At 41.2% G+C, this 20,982-nt stretch overlaps 1 protein-coding gene across 8 annotated transcripts in view; it reads left to right on the plus strand.

The window, feature by feature from the left end:
* The window catches only part of PLEKHG1 (pleckstrin homology and RhoGEF domain containing G1), a 283,450-nt gene extending 264,153 nt beyond the window's left edge, over positions 1-19,297 (plus strand). For all 8 annotated transcript variants that reach the window (XM_075596564.1, XM_075596565.1, XM_075596562.1 and 5 more), the window contains 6 exons: positions 1,868-1,906; positions 2,020-2,042; positions 2,806-3,021; positions 3,805-3,921; positions 8,465-10,124; positions 13,593-19,297. In XM_075596564.1, the coding sequence (XP_075452679.1) occupies positions 1,868-1,906; positions 2,020-2,042; positions 2,806-3,021; positions 3,805-3,921; positions 8,465-10,124; positions 13,593-14,614 (3,077 nt within the window). In that variant the 3' untranslated portion in view covers positions 14,615-19,297. The remainder of the gene's footprint in view (positions 1-1,867; positions 1,907-2,019; positions 2,043-2,805; positions 3,022-3,804; positions 3,922-8,464; positions 10,125-13,592) is intronic.
* The last annotated feature ends 1,685 nt before the right edge of the window (positions 19,298-20,982 follow it).

Below are 20,982 nucleotides of genomic sequence, written 5' to 3' on the forward strand. Positions count from 1 at the left end.
TGGGATGAATGGCAGGTGATAGAAATTACAGACCATTTGTCAGAAATGCGTAACATTTAAAGCATCAATTCTGCCTATTTTTTTATGTATATATTATTTTTGGGGGAGTAAAGTTGAACTGCTGGAGGTGGTTCTCCAGGGCTGAACTGCTCACTGTGTAGTTTTCTTGATACTTACCCTCTTAATTGTCAGTGTTTCAGCTCAGTTACAGACATTTTTACATTTATAATCAGCGTTCTTTATAGATTCATTATAGTGTAGATATATATTATCAATGTGCTAAATGTTAAAAAAAAAATGTAATATATGTTATTATTTAATATTACGATAATACAGGTATATTCACAGAATGCCTTCAACTGTCCCATCTTTGGTAGTTCAAGCCGTCACTCGCATGCACTGTGTCTACAGTCACAAACCGCTTCAGCTGCAACACACATGGAGCAATTAGAAAAGTTTTACCTGTACAGTAGATTTAGTGTAGTGCTACAATTTTTTTCTAAAGCCCGTGTTATGTTCTGAGCATGAGATGAGCCGAGGAGGAATCTGTTCGTGAAAGTGGAGACTGCAAAGTCTTGCAAAGCCTGGAATTAGAGGTCCGCAAAGGACAACGGGTAGGGATGAGCCAAACTGTCAAAAAGAGTTTCCCGGGATTTCACAAGCTTTCCGTTTAAAAATCCATTCTGCGGTGTGAAATCAGTCACCGGATTGTTTCAATTTCAATCCCTTGTGACGTCCACACCACGTTGCAGTCTCTTTTATCCAGATCAAAGGCAGGGAAACGTAGTGTTGATGCACAGGAGGGTTTATTTGCCAGGTACAAAGCAGGAACAGGGTTACTTATAACATAAAAATAGAAACAAAAACCTAACTCCTTTTCAGAGTTCTGACTAATACAGCTTAGTCCCTAACTACCAGTGGGGGAAACCTAAGGTCTTTCCCCACGTTAGACACTGTACCTGCAGCTTCCCTTTGCAGTATCTCACAGGGCTGTCTGTGTGTGTGCCTTCAGATCGGCACAGCAGCAGCCCAGGAAGCTGTCTGTGCTGCCTTTTAACCTTGAAGCTCATTAATTAGGGCTCAGGTGAGAGTGAAGGGAACACACCCTGGAAGGTGCTGGGTCCTATGTCCCTCCCCTCAAACACCTTTTGCTTCAATATATCACACCGTGTAGATTCATCCAAAACCGACCATTGGATACAATACGGCCGGATTGTTTTAAGAATCCAATTTGTGGATTCCACAATCCGTTGGATTGTAAAAAAAAAAAAAAAATCCGACCACGGATTATTAATCCCCCATGTGGATTGTCCGTGATAGAGAGAATTTTTTTTTTTTTTTTTCGGATCGCCCTTTTTGAGACTGATCCGCAGAAATCCGCGGACCAAAGAAAGAAGATACTAATTTCCGGAAAAAATGTGCCCATCTCTAGCATCGGGCATAATAATAACAGCATGTTCTTGTATAGCGCTGCTAGTTTTACATAGCGCTTTACAGAGACATTTTGCAGGCACAAGGTCCCTGCCGCGTGGAGTTTACAATCTGTCTTTGGTGCCTTAGGCACAGGGAGATAAAGTGACTTGCGTAAGGTCAACCAGGTTCCCCTGCTACAAACTCGGTGTCAGTCAGTGTGTTTACTCACCTAGCCATTCCTTCCCCCTAAATACACAGTAAATATCCAACCTAAAGAATCGAACTGTTTTGTTTGTTAATACCATCACATTTAATAATAATTTGTCTTACCTGATATTAAACGGTCACTAATGCCCTGCACCTTGGTTATTTTCTGATACCAAAATAGTGTACAGTAATAGTTTTTCTCAATAGACATTGAAATAAGGTTGTAACAATTGCATTTGTTTTATAGAACCATCATCCAGACTACATAAAGTAATGAAGCAGAATGGTAAGCACATTTTCATTTATTCAACATATATGATTGTTTGTTTTTATATCTTACCTCGGTTTTGAATATTCATGTTGCTTATTTCATATTTTTTATTTAATTTCTTTTTTTAGATATAAGTCCAGACGTTCAGAAGGTAAGTTCAGAATCCTTCACTCTACATTATGTTGCTGCTAATATTGAAGTAGGAGCCCTCCCTGCTAGATTCTTTTTGTTTGTTTGTGGGAAATATGGTAATAGTATCTAAACCCAGAGGGGTCCCGATCCCCCAACATGCAAGGACCGGCCACTGCTGGACAGAGGAGTGAGGGAATTATGTGACTTTCTGTTGGTAACCCTGTAACCATATCTGTAGTGTTTATCCCACACTGACACAAAAACCCTCATATCTCGGGAACCGGGGTGTCACTGGAGGTTGTTGCATCACTGATCTGCTCTGGGGAACCCCCCTGTTCAGGTTTCTGAGTCTATGAATTTAAAGATGGGTATTAAACTGACCCAAGCACCGTCACTAATATATTATGTTAATATAGTCAGCTTGCGTATATTTACAATATTTGCTGCTGGTACAAGTGTGATGACATTGTTTTCCTGATTAAGGGGGGAAGTATTATAGCGTCCGGCTATTCATCTGTTTTTATCTATTGGCGTGAATATCTCAGAGTGGTAGAGGTAGGGTAACCAGTGCTTTTGATAGCATATTAGAGACATTGTTCTGACGAACACTGCTGCCCTAGAATGGAGAAGTGCAGATATGAAAGAAATGGGAGATACTGGACTTCTATAATGATGCCCCCGACCCCCCCCCCCCCACTAGCATTAAAGCAAATGAAAGTAGAATGTGTATTAATGTGAATTTTATTTTATTTCTGACCCACCCACTCATTTTCTTTTTACAGCGTATTAGCATACCGGGCAATTTGCTTTGTCAAGTTGATAAACTGGGGTCAGCGGAAATGCTTCTCAGCTCTGGAATGAGGAAAGGAGCAGTGCCGGACCACAGTACGAACAGGAGCCAATCCCAGGATTTCTTGGAACGAGCCTACAACGGGGAAAGTCTTCGTTTAGGGACATCAGAGCAGATTGATGCTGATGATGAGGAGGAGTCTGAACATGTAGGATATATATATATATTTATTGTCACCTGGAACCCACATGAAATTGATTTATTAAGGAGGCATCTGAAGCATAAACTACAATTATCACACCGTGCTTGCAGGTGCTGTTATTTGTCATAAATAAGGAAAACATCCTCCACTTCACTTACAATGTTAAAATATCTTTTTTGATTAGTATTCAGATAAATTAAAAATTGTAGTGCGACAGATCCATTTATTTAAATTCTGACAGAATACTAACCACATGGTACTATAAAAGAACACACATTTCAGCTCAAAAAATGCCACATAAAAAAACCACTCTTCCCCTCCGTCATTTTACCTGCCCGCTAGTGTTTCTGGTGGCGGGTGCGGCGTCTCCCGGCATTCTCCTGATTCTTCTCCAGCAACTTCCGTGTCTCCGCTGCAGCTCCCATAAAGATGGCTGGCGCGGCGTCAAATGACGGGAGATGCAGCTGAGACACGGAAGTTGCTGGGGAAGAATCGGGAGAATGCCGGAAGATGCCGCACCCCGCCGCCGGTAACGCGGGCAGGTAAAATGCACTCGCCCCAGGCACTAGCATTTGTTGAGCCCTGTATATAAATACACGCAACTTCATACACACATACAGAATACCGGTTTATTTTATATTTTCATTTATTTATTTTAGTTGCATTAAAATGGTGTATTCTGCTTATAAAGATTATTCAAAACTACTTTTGTGAATATGTTGGACCTAACCAGATAACACTATATGAAGATGGGTAAACCTTTTAATAGACATGCTTGTTCTATTTTAGAACATACAGCAGAGCTCTCAGCAGAAGATTAAAGGAGGCAGGAAAAGACTTAATAGCCAAGCCGCGGAGAATGTCGAGAAGCGTAGAAGTATCAATCTCAGCATGTGTGAGCGTCAGGTAAATGATGTTTTCCTTCAGCTTGTCTCTGTGTAATATCTGCAAGGGCAGGTTTCCTTTGGTTTACGGTTTTGAATGTTCTGTCTCAAATTGTCTGTATGGAAATCATCCCCCTATTGCCTTAATTTAATTCATCTTTCACACTTGTGCAAGGCAACACCCACCTTAGAAAAACAATTTGGTTTAACTACCCTCACATGTGCTAATTACGTTTGTTGTACCAACCAGGTGACTTTCTAAATGTATATAAGTTAACTTACAACAGCCATTGCTGCTTGCAGCCCTTGCTCTTAAGCAGAAATGCTTTTAAGTAGAAATCTTTAAAGTAGTATGGAAGTTTAAAAAAGGAAGTTCAAAAAGAAGTGGAAAAAGTGGACACAATCTACTGCTTCTGATTCCTGCATTTGAACTACGCTGGAAAGGAGGTTATCATCCCACACTGCACATCTCAACACATTACTATTGCTGTGATGCCACCTTTACTTTTTATATTTGCTGTAACCTCACTTATTATCAAATTATGCACTTCCTTCCACCAGCCTCATCATGTCTCTAACTCTATTCATATTTCACCATCTCTCCTTACTTCACCACTTCTCAGTTCACATGAACTACTCTCTTACCTGCGCCCTCTGTCACCATACAGCTATACCTCCTGCACTAAAACACACACCTACAAATCATCCTCACACATTCTCTTTCTGTCCATGCTTCTCCTCCTTGCTTCTGGGGATATCTCTCCCAATCCTGGTCCCTGCCTTATTTCTAGTTGCTCTCGTCCTCGCCTTCCACATGCAACTTCTACTCCTTCTGGTGTAAACTGCTCCAACCTCATACCCATCCCCTGCCACCCTCCCTCCTCTCTCCCTTTCTCCTGTGCCCTTTGGAATGCTCGCTCCCTCTCTAACAAGTTCCTCTCTGTGCATGACTTCTTTCTCTCTCACTCCCTGCTTCTCTTTGCTATAACTGAGACCTGGCTCACTCAGTCTGACTCTGCTCTGGAAGCTGCCCTCTCCTATGGTGGCCTTTCCTTCTCCCACACTCCATGCCCTGGTGGCAGGGGTGGAGGCGTGGGGCTCCTGCTCTCCTCTCTCTGCCGTTACAGAACAGTTTCTATTCCCCCCTCTCTTGCTTTTCCCTCCTTCGAGGCTCACACAGTCCAGATCTTCTCTCCTCTCCCGGTCCATGTGGCGGTCATCTATCGCCCACCTACCTCTACTCATCCCCCTTCTGCCTTTCTCTCTCACTTTGAATCCTGGCTCTCTTTCTTTCTCTCCTCAGACTCCCCTGTTCTTCTCCTTGGGGACTTCAATTGCCACATTGATGACCTCTCTCTCTCTTGGGCTTCCCGCTTTCTTTCTCTAACCTCTTCTTTTGGCCTTCAACAGTGGACTGCAGCCAGCACCCACAAGGATGGCCACTACTTAGACCTGGTTTTCACTAAAAACTTCTCTCTCTCCGACTTCTCCATTTCCCCTTTTCCTCTCTCCGACCATCACCTCATCTCATTTTCTCTCTCTCGCTTCTCTCCATCTCCATCTCCATCTTGCCCTCGTTTTTGCAGAAACCTACGCTCTATTAACCTACCAGCTCTTGATTCCACTTTACGCTCCTCCTTCTCCTCTCTCAGTTCTGCTTCAGACCCTGACAACCTGGTCAGGAACTACAACTCTGCCTTATCTACCTCTCTTGATCTTCATGCCCCACTTTCTCTCTGCCGTCCTCGCCCTTCTAACCCCAGACCCTGGCTAAACTCCCACACACGCATGCTGCGTTCCTCCACTCGTTCCTCTGAACGCCTCTGGAGGAAATCTCATACGCTCGCAGACTTCATTCACTACAAATTTATGCTATCCTGTTTCAACTCTGCCCTCTTTCAGGCTAAACAAACCTACTTTTCATCACTAATCAACACACACAAGTCTAACCCATGCCGTCTCTTTTCTGTCTTTGACTCTCTACTCAGACCACCCTCAGCTGCCTCCTCTTCTTCCTCCATCTCACCTCAGGACTTTGCTGACTTTTTTAAGAAAAAGGTGGAGTCCATACGGCAGAACATCCCATCTGTTGCCTCCTCCCATCCCACAATGCTTCCCAACTCTCCTCCTGTCTTTCTTGACTCTTTTTCTGCTATCTCGGAGGAGGATGTATCACTGCTGATCTCCTCTTCTCCCTCTACCACTTGCCCTCTTGATCCCATTCCCTCCCATCTCCTAAAACCTCTTGCTCCTTCTATAATCCCTATGCTCACACAGATCTTTAACTCTTCCCTCTACTCTGGTACCTTTCCTTCATCCTTCAAGCATGCAACCGTTATACCATTACTCAAAAACAGCAAGCTTGACCCTACCTGTCCTTCTAACTATCGACCTATCTCCCTCCTGCCTTTTGCCTCCAAACTCCTTGAATGTCTTGTATTCTCTCGATTGCTACACTTTCTCAACACCTATTCTGTACTAGACCCTCTACAATTTGGCTTCCGCACTGCTCACTCTACTGAAACAGCCCTCACTAAAATAACCGACGACCTCCACGCTGCCAAAGACAGAGGTCATTACACTCTGCTCATATTACTCGACCTCTCTGCAGCATTCGACACCGTGGACCACCCTCTTCTCCTTCACATTCTCCATACTCTTGGTATTCGGAACAAAGCTTTATCCTGGATCTCCTCTTACCTCTCCCATCGTACTTTCAGTGTCTCTTTTGCTAACACCTCCTCCTCCTCTATTGATCTCTCTGTGGGGGTACCCCAGGGCTCTGTCCTGGGACCCCTTCTCTTTTCTCTCTACACACTCTCTCTAGGTGACCTAATCACATCTTTTGGGTTTAAATATCACCTCTATGCTGACGACACACAAATTTATCTTTCAACCCCTGACCTTACACCTGCTATACAGACCAAAGTTTCTGAATGCCTCTCTGGAATATCATCCTGGATGGCCATCCGCCGACTGAAACTTAACATGGCAAAAACAGAGCTCCTTATACTACCTCCCAAACCTGGCCCTACTACATCCTTCCACATTGCTATTGGAAATACGATCATTCACCCAGTAGCCCAAGCACGCTGCCTAGGGGTCACACTTGATTCCTCTCTCTCACTCTCCTCTCATATTCAAAACGTTTCTAAAACTTGTCGCTTTTTCCTCCGCAATATCACAAAGATACGCCCTTTCCTCTGTTACTCAACTGCTAAAACTCTGACTCAGGCCCTCATTCTCTCACGTCTCAATTACTGCAACCTCCTGCTGTCTGGCCTTCCTACCTCTCACCTGTCTCCCCTACAATCTATCCTAAACACTGCTGCCAGAATCACTCTACTCTTTCCTAAATCTGTCTCCGCATCTCCCCTCCTGAAATCCCTCTCCTGGCTTCCGATTAAATCGCGTATCTCACACTCAATTCTACTGCTCACTTTTAAAGCTTTACATTCTTCTGCCCCTCCTTACATCTCAGCCCTAATTTCTCACTATACACCATCACGACTCTTGCGTTCTTCTCAAGGATGTCTTCTTTCTACCCCCTTTGTATCTAAAGCTCTCTCCCGCCTTAAACCTTTCTCACTTTCTGCCCCACACCTCTGGAATGCCCTTCCCCTCAATACCCGACTAGCCCCCTCGCTATCCACCTTTAAGACCCACCTTAAGACACATCTGCTTAAAGAAGCATATGAGTAGCACTGGATAATCATGGACACATGACACAAAGCTTGGCCCCCTGCAGACGCACTTACTAGTATTCCCTCCTACTGTCTCTGTACGTTCTCCCTACCTACCAATTAGATTGTAAGCTCCTCGGAGCAGGGACTCCTTCCTTAATGTTACTTTTACAGTATGTCTGAAGCACTTATTCCCATGATCTGTTATTTATATTTGTTATTTATATGACATGTATTACTACTGTGAAGCGCTATGTACATTTATGGCGCTATACAAATAAAGACATACATACATACATACTCAAGCACACACTTCTACTTCTGTCTTATGTGCTTTACTTTCACCACCTCCCCAATATTATTTTTACATCTGTCTCATAGACCAGGGGTGCACAAACTGGGGGGTGCGCCCCCCAGAGGAGGGGAGATTTGTCTGGGGGGGGGCGCGGGCGGTTGCAGAGGTCCTGTGCTCTTCCCCCAGGCATTTAAATCAAATTCCGGGGGTGGGGGAGGGGATTGCATGAGGCCTCTGCAACAATAAAACTTACCGGGAATCAGACCCTGTGACACGTCTCCATGATGCCGTGGATCACATGACCTGACGTCACGCGCTCCCCTGCCATAGACCGTCTATCAGTAAGGTCTGGTTTTATTAGGCTGCCAAGATGGGAACATTGAAGTGGCTGGTTGGAAGTCACTCTGAGCACTGTACAGTTAAATAGCTACAGTATGGCTAAATACATACCGCTGTAGCAATGTTAATTAACTATTGACCAGCTTGTCCAGATTTTGCTTAAGTAGAATGTGGTTATAGAATCAGAATGATTATTATTATATTTAGTTTCTTTAACACTGCTGTTTTTGTTTTGTTTTTCTTCTTAGAGTTCAAAAGACCAATCGGATGAAGAGTCGTCACAGTTGACTACTGAGCAGCTGTTCCCCAATTCTGTTGTACGTCCTCAAAACAGACCGCAAAGCACACCACAGAACAATTCTTTAATCATGAACATCCTCGGGGGCACAAGTACTTTGAGAAACATCTGGACAGATCACCAGATTAGACAAGCCCTCTTTCCTTCTCGGAGGTCTCCACAGGAGCAGGAAGATGATGATGATGATGATTACCAGATGTTTATGATATCAGAATCTGCTTCGAAGTTGAACTCCGCCAGGTCACAAGAAGAAAGAGGGGCATCTAGCCGTCCTTGTAGTTGGCACCTTGGACTAATGCAAGAAGACAATATTTCCCATTCTTACTGCAGCGTTGTAAGACGGGCGAGTAGCGTGGGGGAAAATAAAACTCGTTCAAATAATTTGAGAAGCCGGCAAAACAACAACTATCAGTCTTCTCATGGAAGAGTTCTGAATAATTGTGCTGAACGAGGTCAGCGAATGTCTTCTCTTGGGTATTCAGAAGAGCTAACAATTGATGATATTGAACACGTTTATGATAATATTAGTTACGAAGATCTGAAACATATGGGACTCACAAGAAGGGAGGGTTCTAACTTCCTTCTAGTTAATGCTCCAGGTGAGGCTATGCACCAAAGCAATGACAATATTAATGTTCGAGCCTGCGAACAAAAGGGGCATGCAGATAGAACGAGGAACTCTATGGTCACAAGCCGGGAGGAAACTGTAATTAAGAGAGAAATGCCCAATTCAAGTTCCCAAGAGCTCAGAATAATTGAGGAAAGCATATATGACTCTATTTGCCTTCCAGAGCAATCCCTGGATCATATCAATCTGAAACCATGTTCCAAAAGGGGCAATTTTTTGGGCTTGGATGCAGACTTTCCATGCTTTGATCATTTACATCGATTTGTTTCTGAAGAAAGCCTACAATTTAGTGAAGATGAATCTTTGGACCATCGTGTGCCCTTAGTAGATACAGATTACTTTAACTTGTTGGACAGTTCCTCAAATTCTGATTCGCTCTCGCACAAGTCTGCAGCCGATAAGTTGTCAGAAGAAGTGGATGAGATCTGGAATGATTTGGAGAACTACATTAAAAAGAACGAGGAGAAGAAAAGTGACCGTCTTCTGGCATCCTTTCCTGTGGGTAAAGATGATGTTAACGAAAGGCATCTTGTTGCAATCAGGCCTAGTTTGAGTAAGGATGTAGAGTATTCACTGTCATCGCTATCCTTGCCAGAGAATCCACAATTACCGAGGACAATAAACACTTTAAAAAGCAGTAAAGCTGACATGAGGCCTGAAAACGCTAAGAATTGCTCATTGTCAAGTCTAAACAGGACTTCTCTAGCAAGCGAGATGACCTTTGTTGAACCTCCCTTCGCATCTAACAGCACTCTTTCCTATTCAGACGCTGTGAATGCTGATCAGGGTTTGGATCTCATTGATCGGTCAAAAAATAGGGTCTTTATGATGGCTCGACAGTATAGTCAAAAAATTAAAAAGGCCAATCCGCTTTTAAAGATGAAAAGCCCAGAGCAGGAGCAGCCATCTTGCAAACATAAACACAAAACAAAAAACCTTGCAGCTATCTTGGAAGAGAAGAAACAAGGAGGACCTGCGATTGGTATGCTAAAAAAGAATCATGCTTAATACTTTTTTTTATATTTATTTTTGACCATTAGATAAATGAATGAATAGAAGATGTTTTGTTTCTGCATCGATTTTTAAAAAATTGTGTACACCAGCAGATGGTCGAACCTTTTTAGACACTTGAATTTAGCATAATTTAATGCTATGTGTATAGCTTTCTTCCAAAAACCCAAGATAGTAATATTTCTCTGCAGTATAGCATTAAACAATATACTCATCTTGAGTCTTTTAGCCCACCACAAATAAAGCAGTGGTCCCCCAAATGCAAATGATATTAAATACTACATTAAGTGAAAAATGCACGTGAATAATTAAAACAATATTACACGCCTCTTTGAGGTGCTGCTCTTCAGACGAGACATTGTGATTCATTTGTCTCAAAAGTATGCAAATAGGTGACCAAATGACATGAAAAGGGAAAAAGAAACGTCAGAATGTAGTCATTTTAACACTTGTGATCTGATTGAATTGCACTCTTGTGGTATATCGTGTCTCTTCAGTGACTTATAAGAAGACAAATATAGTCTAATACTTCACACATTTTTGTCCCAACGTGAGATGTATTGGATTTACAAGTTGGGAACTCTCCAACCATCCGGGCTTAATGTAGACATCGATCTGAATTCCTTTATAGAATAGAACTTCGCTCCCTTTTAAAAAAAACTTTTCGAATAGTGTCATTTTTTGATTCAAATATATATGTATGTATGTACATGGTGTACTAGACATGTTAAATAGAAAGAACTTTGTCAATAACATTTTGCTCCTTTCTCCTTAATTTTTTTTTTAATGTAATGTGTTAAGTTGTATGCATATTTTATGTGATAACTGTTTTGATACATTAATTTTTAATTCATGTAATTTAAAACAATGTGTCTTACATCAGATGTTAACACACAGTTTTTATATACAATGTTTCCACCAGTTTTATATAATTAAAATAAAAATGTATTTAATTTTTTTTAGTGAAATGGAGAAACTTATGTAAGGACTTAATCAATTACGTTGGCGCTGATAAATGTATATAAGGGAGATCAGGTCAGGGAGCCAAGATATGGAAGGAAGCCTGTCAACGGTGAAACGCGTAAGGTGTATAGTGGACATAGCTATCCAGAGGAGGATCAAGGCAAACCCCCGCCCCTGGAAGTGCAGCATCGAAATTGATGATTGATGATTGTGAGGAAGATGAGCTTGTTGGGACTGATAACCAACATCCTCTCCTTGAGAACTGTTTTTACTGTAGTTCACTTGTGCGTGCCTTTTGAATGGTTTAAAGACTTTTAAAAGTAAACTCTATTACACGGTGTCCCTCTTCTTTTGAATGTTTCTCATAAGTTACTAAAGAGAGATGCTATAGCAGACGAGCACAATTCAATCATATCGCATGCGAGTGCAAATTGGCAAAAGATTTTTTTTGTTCTTCCTGCAACATTGTTGAAATTACTACGCGATATACAGCATTTCTTTTTCCGTTTCACTTTTCATACCACGAAGAGGTTGCACTCTCTTATTTGATCACCTATTAGAATAGAACCTGTGACCTTGTAGGGAAAATGATGACGTCCAACTCAATTTACATACCCTGCTGCATGAAGACAGGGGGAAAACGGTGAAATGATTATCTATTATGAACAGAGCAAAACGAATAAGTGGGGAGAGGAAAAGAAAATAGCCATGCCTTGCTTTCCACTAATTTTATCCCTTTTCATTTTTACCTTGTTCCAAAAAATGACTTTACATGTCATCTTAACTCTAATGCTGTTGTGTCAATGTTAAATGTCTCAATAAACCGTGGGTGGTACACCAGTTTTACAAATCATTAAGATGTAAACGAGGTAGAGAAGGGCCAAAAATAGGAATCTAAACATATGAGCAGTGGGGAATTTCCCCGGTAGGCTCGGGCCTTAGGCGGCAAAATTTGGAGGTAGCACAAGGCAAGCGCCAATCGCGCATGCGTGACCGGCAACGTGGCATGCTGGAAGAGGAGGGCGGCACCAGGTAAGTTCCTAAGGGCGCCATTTTTTTTAAAATCCGCCTCTGCATAGGACTGATGTTACTTTTCATGTTAATGCCGCTTAATGAGGCAGTCCCACTAACAAAAAAAAAGTTAGCAAAAAACAGTAGCATGCCTCATATTCAAAGTAGGTGATTGGTGCCCTTAAAATATATGACATTTGTATTTTATATTGTATATTTTTAACTTTGAGTGTTTCCATGGTAGAAAAATGCTTTGGAGTGTTTGTACAGTACAGTCTTGGTACAGGTTCTATACAGGTCAATTGTCAAAATAACTTCTTTTTTTCTTTAGTGTAAAGTAATTTTGTTACCATCATTATCCAGACAGACAAAAGGGAAGAATACGAAGTATGTGATAAACGAGATTGAGTCCAGTTGAAAAGAAAACATGGATTCATTTTTCAAATAAAGTAAAATGTTGACTGTAATGGAAAAGGAATCTTTGTGGGAAGGCTGTTACACTGAAACATTGTTGACCTTTCTTACCCTCTGAGTCACACACAATCATTACATTTTTCATTTCCCAATAAGATTGTAAAACTCACTTTTTTTTTTTTTTTACAAGATATCTGTTAGGTGCTAGGTTTCCGCTGACTTCAATGTGAATTTTTATGATGTTTGAATTTGAAAAAAAATTCTGAAAGAAATTTGACAATACTATGTATAGAATTATACAAAAGCAGTGTTGATGGTGTTCAAGTACAGAATCCCTTAATTGTATTGTACATGATACTATTCAACAAGATGGAGACACAGAAATACAGGGGATATACAGTAACTTCCACGATTGTATTTGTAAGGAGTCTCATTTTAAGAGTGTCTATAGCAAGGACCAAATATTTCCCTTGAGGCAGTGAGTTTGTGAAAATAAATCCACCCCTCATAGCTTCATTGGGATAGTCGCTAGACAATATTAATAATTTGACTCAGTACTCACTGTTTCTCCAGGATCTGTGTCTCCCAAACAAAGCACGCAGCCGTTTGTTGAGTCCAGTGGTATCCCAAAAATTATTGTACAGCACACAGCAACAGAGAGCAATGGTCAGGGTAATGCAAAAAATAGTTTTAGGACAAACAGAAAAAAAACGGGGTTCAAAAACTGTCCGTATTGGGGGGGAGAGTCTATATTGAGCTGAGCAGGATTCTCCCCTTCCCATCCCCCTCCCCCTTCCCTTTTCCCCCACAGATTGCATCAAAAACTGTCCTACACGTTTCGTGCACGATTGCACTTTATCCTTATCCTTGATAAAGTGCAATCGCGCACGAAACGCGTAGGAGTTTTTGACGAATTTTTTCATTACCCTGACCATTGCTCTCTGTTCCTGTGCGCTGTACAACAATTTTTTGGATACCACTGGTCAATACTATGTAGTATGCTTTTATGATTATTGTATTTGTTTTCTAAATACAATTTATTAATTAACAGGTGCAAGAATTGCTGAATATTCGCAGCTTTATGACCAGATTATCTTTCGTGACTCGCCTATGAGAATGCAGAAAGAGGCCAAATGCCGGTCAAAGGAGTCCCCTTCGAGACCAACATTTCCACAACCCCCATCTCCTTCCAGCTCTCCGCGCCGCGGTAAATGTTTGCAAGCAAATGACTTGATTTTGCATTCTAGAAACGGTAATGGAGAAGTAGCCGACTTTTTCACATGGCCTGACTTTAAGGACTTAAAGTCAAAATCTGAAAATGGTTCCAGAAGCCACCAAAGACACATTGCAACTGCATGCTCTGTACCATCTTTGACAAGTTCGGCTCAATCACCATTGCCAGCGCAGAGGTGGAGTGCTCTTAGCCAGCAAAATAATGACAATACACATCAGGACCATGCTTATAACTCACTAGGAAGGAGAGTGGTCTGTGAAACACCACAGCCATACATCCGTTCGCAGTCCACAACATCTATGTTGATTCACAGAACAGGGGAATCTCGAAGACATGCAAAATTGGCAGCAGCACAACAGTCACAATATAGCTTAAGGCCCAACATTCGCGAACGCTCCATAGAGGAAACAATCCCGCAAGTTCCTGAGGAGCGCTCCGCTATGACACTGCAGGACTCCCAAAAGGTCTTGGTGTTGAACACCATTTCATCTCTCAATGCTCAAATAGCTACTCTCAACTATTTTGCTAACTTCAAAGACGCTGAAGGTGAAGGAGATGATGATGATTATGTGGAGATAAAGTCAGAAGATGAGGACGATGGGCTGGAGACTGCTTCCAACCAAACAGTGAAATTGAGTGCACATGGCAAGCCTGATCTTTCTCACACTCTCTGTAGCACCAGCAATGGCAAGGATGCATCTGACCCTAGTCTAGTGGCTTATGATGATGCAGACAAACTAAATGACTATATGTGGAGGGTACCACCTGCCAGTCAGCAGAATATTGTCCAATCCCTTAGAGAAAAATTTCAGTGTCTCAGCTCAAGTAGTTTTGCTTGAACATATCTTTGCTTAAAACTAGTGATGTACCGAGTACCGGGTAATTACCTGGCTTGCTTTTAGAGCTATCTGGAAATTACCCGGACCAAGCAGCTGGGACTGGCACCAGGTCGGAACCGGCACCGGATAATTTCAGAGCAGCTGAAAAAAATCTTCAACACTTATCTGCAGCCGGTGACGGAGGCTGAGGAAGAACGCTGCGAAGTGTGAGGTGGACCGCAGCGACATCGTGGGAGCAGGAGCAGACGTCCTGGTGGCGGCGGTGGCAGCAGCAGAAGTCCTTGTTCAGCCGGCACGAGCAGCGGAACACATCTGATGCTAGTGGGAGCTGGGGAACCATGTGACTGGAGCAGGAGCGTTCCTATTGGCCAGCCAGCTCCTCCCCGGCTGTCCAATAGGAATGCTCCAATTACCTGGTTCCCCAGCTCCCACCAGCATCAGCTGTGTGCTGTATTCCACTGCTCCCACTGGCTGAACAAGGACTTCTGCTGCTGTCACCGCCACCAGGACATCTGCTGCTGCTCCCACGATGTCGCCGCGATCCTCCTCACCCTCCGTAGCGGTCTTACCCTCTGCTGACTACAGGTAAGTGTATGATACCCGGGCAGCCCGTTGAAATTGCCTATTTTTGCCGGGTACCCAGAAAAATGTAGGACTCGGTACAACACTACTTAAAACGTCATGCACTGTATTACTGCAGTATCCTTACTCCTATGTTTGTTGCGCCATATTGTTTACAGTTGATATATGAAAGTTTCAAGACATGCATTGTCCATTCTTATTGTTCAAATTTGTTTGTTACAAACAGAGTAACTCCATTTTATTACAAAATCAGTCATCGTCCCCTTCCCCCCCACCACCACCCCCGTGGTAACATGGCTTCCCAATCAAGTAAAAACAGTAGTATGATGTATGCAGTTTGAATACACAAAGTTTTTTGATGTCTGCACAGCTGCATGAGGATTACTGTGAAACGGCTGTTCGAGTAACATAGTCATACACTAATAGTTCACTGACATTTCATTGGGGCAACTATTTCTCCAATCCAGGCAAGACTAGGCATAAAATGTATGTATTGGTAACTCGGCATCTTCTAGATTAAGGATCAAGAAATGTACTCCATCTTCATTCAGTTCAGATTATAAATTGAGTGAGGGTTAAGCAGTAATGTGGATTGCTGCATAGCCCGTTTTTTGTTACACCTCTCAATATCAGAGACGTAAATTTACTTTAGAGACTTGAGCACTTTTTTCTTTTTAATTAAGTCTAATAAATAAACATCATGCCAACCAAAGAGAGTTTGCGTCCTTCCATAGTAGAAAGCTAGCCAGACAAAAGCCATATGCATTGTGGTAGCAAAACGCAGAGCGTGCCATAATTGATCCAAACTATATTCTAATGGAGCACACTTTTATTACTAGTTCAGACAAATAGTACAGAGTTCTTGTAGACTTAAGGGTCCTGGAGGAGCATAGGCTTGTTAAAAATGTGATGTCTATTAACCGGTCAACATGGGTTCTTCGTAGATGTACATTGTTTTAGATTTTGAGTGAATGCAAGTTTCTCCTTCAGGTGACTACAGAACATCTGAACAATATTTGTGCAATCTTGAATATTTGTATATTACAACTACAGTATAAAGAAATCTCCAATTTGGACGCATGTCCACAATATGAAGAAAAGCTAAAGAAAGATCTAGACCTCAACTGGCCACATAAATTCCCGGGAAAACCTTTCTCAGATTCCAGGCTGCTAGGGCTGATCTTGTGTGGTTGGCTGCTTTCAAGACTTGTTAGCCTCCCTCTTTTCTTTTCTGTTTGAAACATCAAATCAAATATTTTATGATGTAATCAGTCACTGCAATGCTCATTTCTCTGTCCGCTACACTGACTCAGTATTGTAACTTTGTGCCCAAGAAATGGTTTGTAGCATGCCAGTTTTGAGAGCTACTGGTTTTCCATGTCTTCATGTTCAAAAGCATAATTACAAAGTGAGGTTCGTAAGCATACTATAGATTGGCAAACTGCATTATTGGGAATACATGCAGCAAATGTTTTCCTTCCATTCTTTGCTGGCGTGGCTATGCCTTTGTTTTTGCCTCTAGTGTTGTTGCCCCATGCTGAAGGAAGTCAAGACTGTAGTGAGGGACAAATAGTTTTATGGTAAAGCTTGAAAAAGAATGTCTGTCAAAACCATAGTTTTATTTTATACATCAGGTGGGGTTAAAATGTTATTACTGGTTGCCACAACACTATTGCATTGTCGTGCATGAAGTATAGATTGTTTACTACTTAAAATAAATCCACACAACCAGGGTTTAACACTTTACATTGTGCTTTTAATTGGAACACAACTTGTACAAACCTAACCAACTCTGTAAAATAGTGTTGGTATATGTGATATGTATCAGGATACTTTGTGATTCACTTGAATAAAACCGTTTCCATAGAGGTAGTTTCATGCGCATGCGCGTTCCAGAGCAAATATTAAAGCCCTGTATTTTATGTAATCAAAACATTTTCTCAACATTTATTATGTGGTAACTGGTCATTCAAAGGGAACCAAGGTCAACAATTCCACAGCACTTTGTGCATTTTCTTTTGTGTTCTTCATAAAATATAAAAAAATATATATATATGCCCCTTTGCTAAGAGGGTCCTGCATTACAAGACAAAACAATCTATTGCAGGTGTCTGGCAGTGAAAGGTTAAATGCATGTAATCAATTACTCCTCTCTACTACAGCTAATATCCACAGTGGCCATCAAAGAGAGGGTAGCTAATGTTAATAGAAAAGTTACATTATTGAAAGAGACCCACTGCTATACTGGATACATCACCATACACTGCTATGTAAACTTTACAACATCCCATCATATGTTACCATTACATCTGTGATCTTCTGTATTTTATTCAAATCTAAGTAGATAAGATATGTAATCTCCGTATAAAGGAAGATCGTAATATAGTGTGTGTGTAAAAATTGTAATTAGAATGATTGCTTCTATCCTAGTATAGCAAAAAGATACATACAATACCTAAATATGTTGGCATGGAACAATCTGTGTAATTTATTACCATATTTATGAGCCTGCTTTTATTGTATATGCCTTGTTGTTAACCACACAATGGCCCCTATTTAATATACCATGAATCAGTCTTACCAGTGGTGGAGAACATTTTTTTTTTTATCCCATTCATTTTAATGGGGCTGAATTCTTCTCCAGCAACGGGAAGATGTTTTCACTGCTAAATAAATACTGTAGAAGGGCAATGTTTCTTATCAAAAACCTTTGATCTAATCTCTTTCAAACACTGATAGTACATACGAAGCCAGTTCTGTTAGTGTGCATTAGGATATAAATGATATTTCATGAAGCAACCATGTGAAAAAAAATTACTTGTGGATATCCGAAAACGTACTATATGAAAATACATATTTAAGTGCTTGTAACTAATGTAAATTGTAGTTTAAAGAAATAATTCAATTTTTAGCTCATCACTTTTTGCGATCCCAAAAAAAAAATCTATAAAAATGCTTGTTACTCAAATATACAAGTTAGTTACTGATGCATTATCTTTACATTTTGCAATGTTAGTACTCATTTGTAATGTGATTGATCGTAGGGACCATTTTTCAGATAAGTTTTGTACATATTTTGGGTACTTTAAGTCTTAAGTTATTTGAGTTGAATTTTGTTTCCTCTGTGTACACTGAAAGGGAGCTGACATTTACATCAGCATTTTGTTACCCGACTCAATACAACCAGCAGCATCAAACATTAAAAGGTAATACAATTAATTTAAAATAATAGTTCCATTAGGAGGATCACATCTTAAAGGAAAATACTTTCTTTTCAAAGAACTTCATTCTAAATGTTTCAACAAACCTGAAAGTAGCATACAGCTATAGTTGAACCCGCCAAATCATTGCTGGGTAATACACTGGGTTTTTGCTAAACTTGAATTTATTAAGATCAGAATATTTTGTTTTCTTGCAAGATACTGTATGTGTTTGTGAGAATTTGGTTTTAATTTTGAATCATTTCACAAATTCATGTTGCCCTTATACTGTATATACATATATTTAAAACAAAAACAACTATTCCAGTAATTCTTGAAAGTTTCTAACTCTGTCCAAGCTAGGACGTTTAAAAAATAAAATAAATCAAAAAATGTAAATGTCCTATTCATTAAACATCAGCAGCAATATTTTGTATTAAAGTGAATGGGTAGGTAGATGCAATACAATGGCAAACTAACCTCAATACAAAATGGATGCAATGAAAAAAGTGGGCATATATTGATAATGTATTGAAGCGCTATAGAAATCACAATGTGAATTGTATATTGCTTTTGGTGAGCCCAGGCTGACTGGCAATCAATTAAGATTGGGTGTCCCAAAAAATAATATTTTTAAAAACCTTAAGATACACTACACTCATTAAAACCAATAGTTTGTATTTTGTATTCAATTATTATTCGTCCTTCCACTTAAATTAAAATGCACAACGCAATAAAACGTAAATTTCTCTCTCTCACCCCCCCCCTCTCTCTCTCTCACCCCCTCTCTCTCTCTCTCCCTCTCACCCCCTCTCTCTCTCTCTCTCTCTCACCCCCTCTCTCTCTCTCTCTCACCCCCTCTCTCTCTCTCTCACCCCCTCTCTCTCTCTCACCCCCTCTCTCTCTCTCTCACCCCCTCTCTCTCTCTCTCTCTCACCCCCTCTCTCTCTCACCCCCTCTCTCTCACCCTCTCTCTCACCCCCTCTCTCTCTCTCACCCCCCCCCCTCTCTCTCTCCCCCCCCCCCTCTCTCTCTCTCAACTGTTTTTAAGGATAAAAAACGTATAGTATTCTCAGACCTAACCTTGCCAAAGGTCTGTTCAAGCGCTCTGGGTGTGATATTGTAGTAGAAAGCAACAGTCTCTTCTCGTTAATATTAAAGCAATACCCTATACCCACCTTTTTTTTTGTTTGTTTTTTTACTGAATTTAACGCGGTTCAGCACCAGGGTTCTCGAGACACCAGTGAAGTTACCGGTATCACTGCCTGGTTTCTACATGGGGTTTAAATGGCCGCCCAATAGCTCGCGTGACACAGGAGATTTAAATGTTATTTTGTTTCCCCTGGAGGAACTGTGGTTCCCCAGAGCTCAAATTAACGCATTTCAGCTACAGAGGAAAAAGAAAGCAAAAAACAGCAGAGAGCATTGCTGCTTTAAAGTTGTATTAGAACCAGGGCTGGCACCTTCTATTGAAGGCTAGCCCGGAGATAAATGTTCTATCTCTTACAGGTGGCGTCTCCCGGCATCCTCCGAACATCCTCCCAACAACATGGCTGGGTGGCTTCAAATGGCGCTGCATTGCCATGACAACGGGACGCTATGTAACCACAACTTTACGCGTCAAGTTGCCATGATAAAGGGTCGCCTTATGGCGCCGACGCATCACATGATGCCACGTTGGGATGGCAATATGACACCACGTAACATTGTGATGTCACGTAGCATCCCTTTGTCATGGCAACGCGGTGCCATTTGACGCCATGTTGACGGGAGATGCTGACAGATGCCGGGAGACGCTGACGGATGCCGGGAGACGCTGCCACCACCTAGAGATTAATAACGTAAACCCGTAGCCCGAAGATCCCTGATTACGCTATGGTAATTTTCAGGGAGCGAGTGTAGCGACCAGCAAATGAACTGCTGCTTTGGCAACAGACTGTTTAACATTTCCCATGTACGGAAGAATTTCAATAACATTCTTAATTGCAAACTGCAAATTAGATGTTGTTTAAAGCTGCAGTCTGTTTGCAGTTGTTTTTGTTTTCACCTTACCTGAACTGGTACGTTCAACTTAATATTTGAAACACACAAAATTATAAATATGGCAACAGGGTCACCAACCCCCAAAAAATACAAATCTCCCCCCCCCCCCCCCTGCCTCTACCTTCAAGTAGAGGTAGGCTAAAAAAAAAGAGATCATTTTGTTGGAAGATGGGAGTGGATCTCTTGGCAATGAAGAATGTTACAAAGTTCTAGTACCTGTAGCTTTTTAACTGAATGATATTGCAATTAAAGTGTATGTTTGTGGGTTGTTTTTTTTTTTGTCTTACCATACATTATTCTAATAGGGGCCAATGAGTTGAATGGTAATGTCAAAGCTTCTTTGATGTAATGGTAGTATCTGCACTATGCTACATAGATGTATAGATCAAAATCTGTATATAAAATGACTTCTTTAGCCTCTGTTAAATGTCTGAATTTTGACCTTAATTCTAACATCTTGTCCTATGGATGAGATGTTTTTTTTGTTGTTTTTTTTAAGTTGCACTTTTTGTTTTCATGTTTTTGTATACAGTATGATATAAA

Source organism: Ascaphus truei, chromosome 4 (genome assembly GCF_040206685.1).
Source record: "Ascaphus truei isolate aAscTru1 chromosome 4, aAscTru1.hap1, whole genome shotgun sequence".
Lineage (NCBI taxonomy): Eukaryota > Metazoa > Chordata > Amphibia > Anura > Ascaphidae > Ascaphus > Ascaphus truei.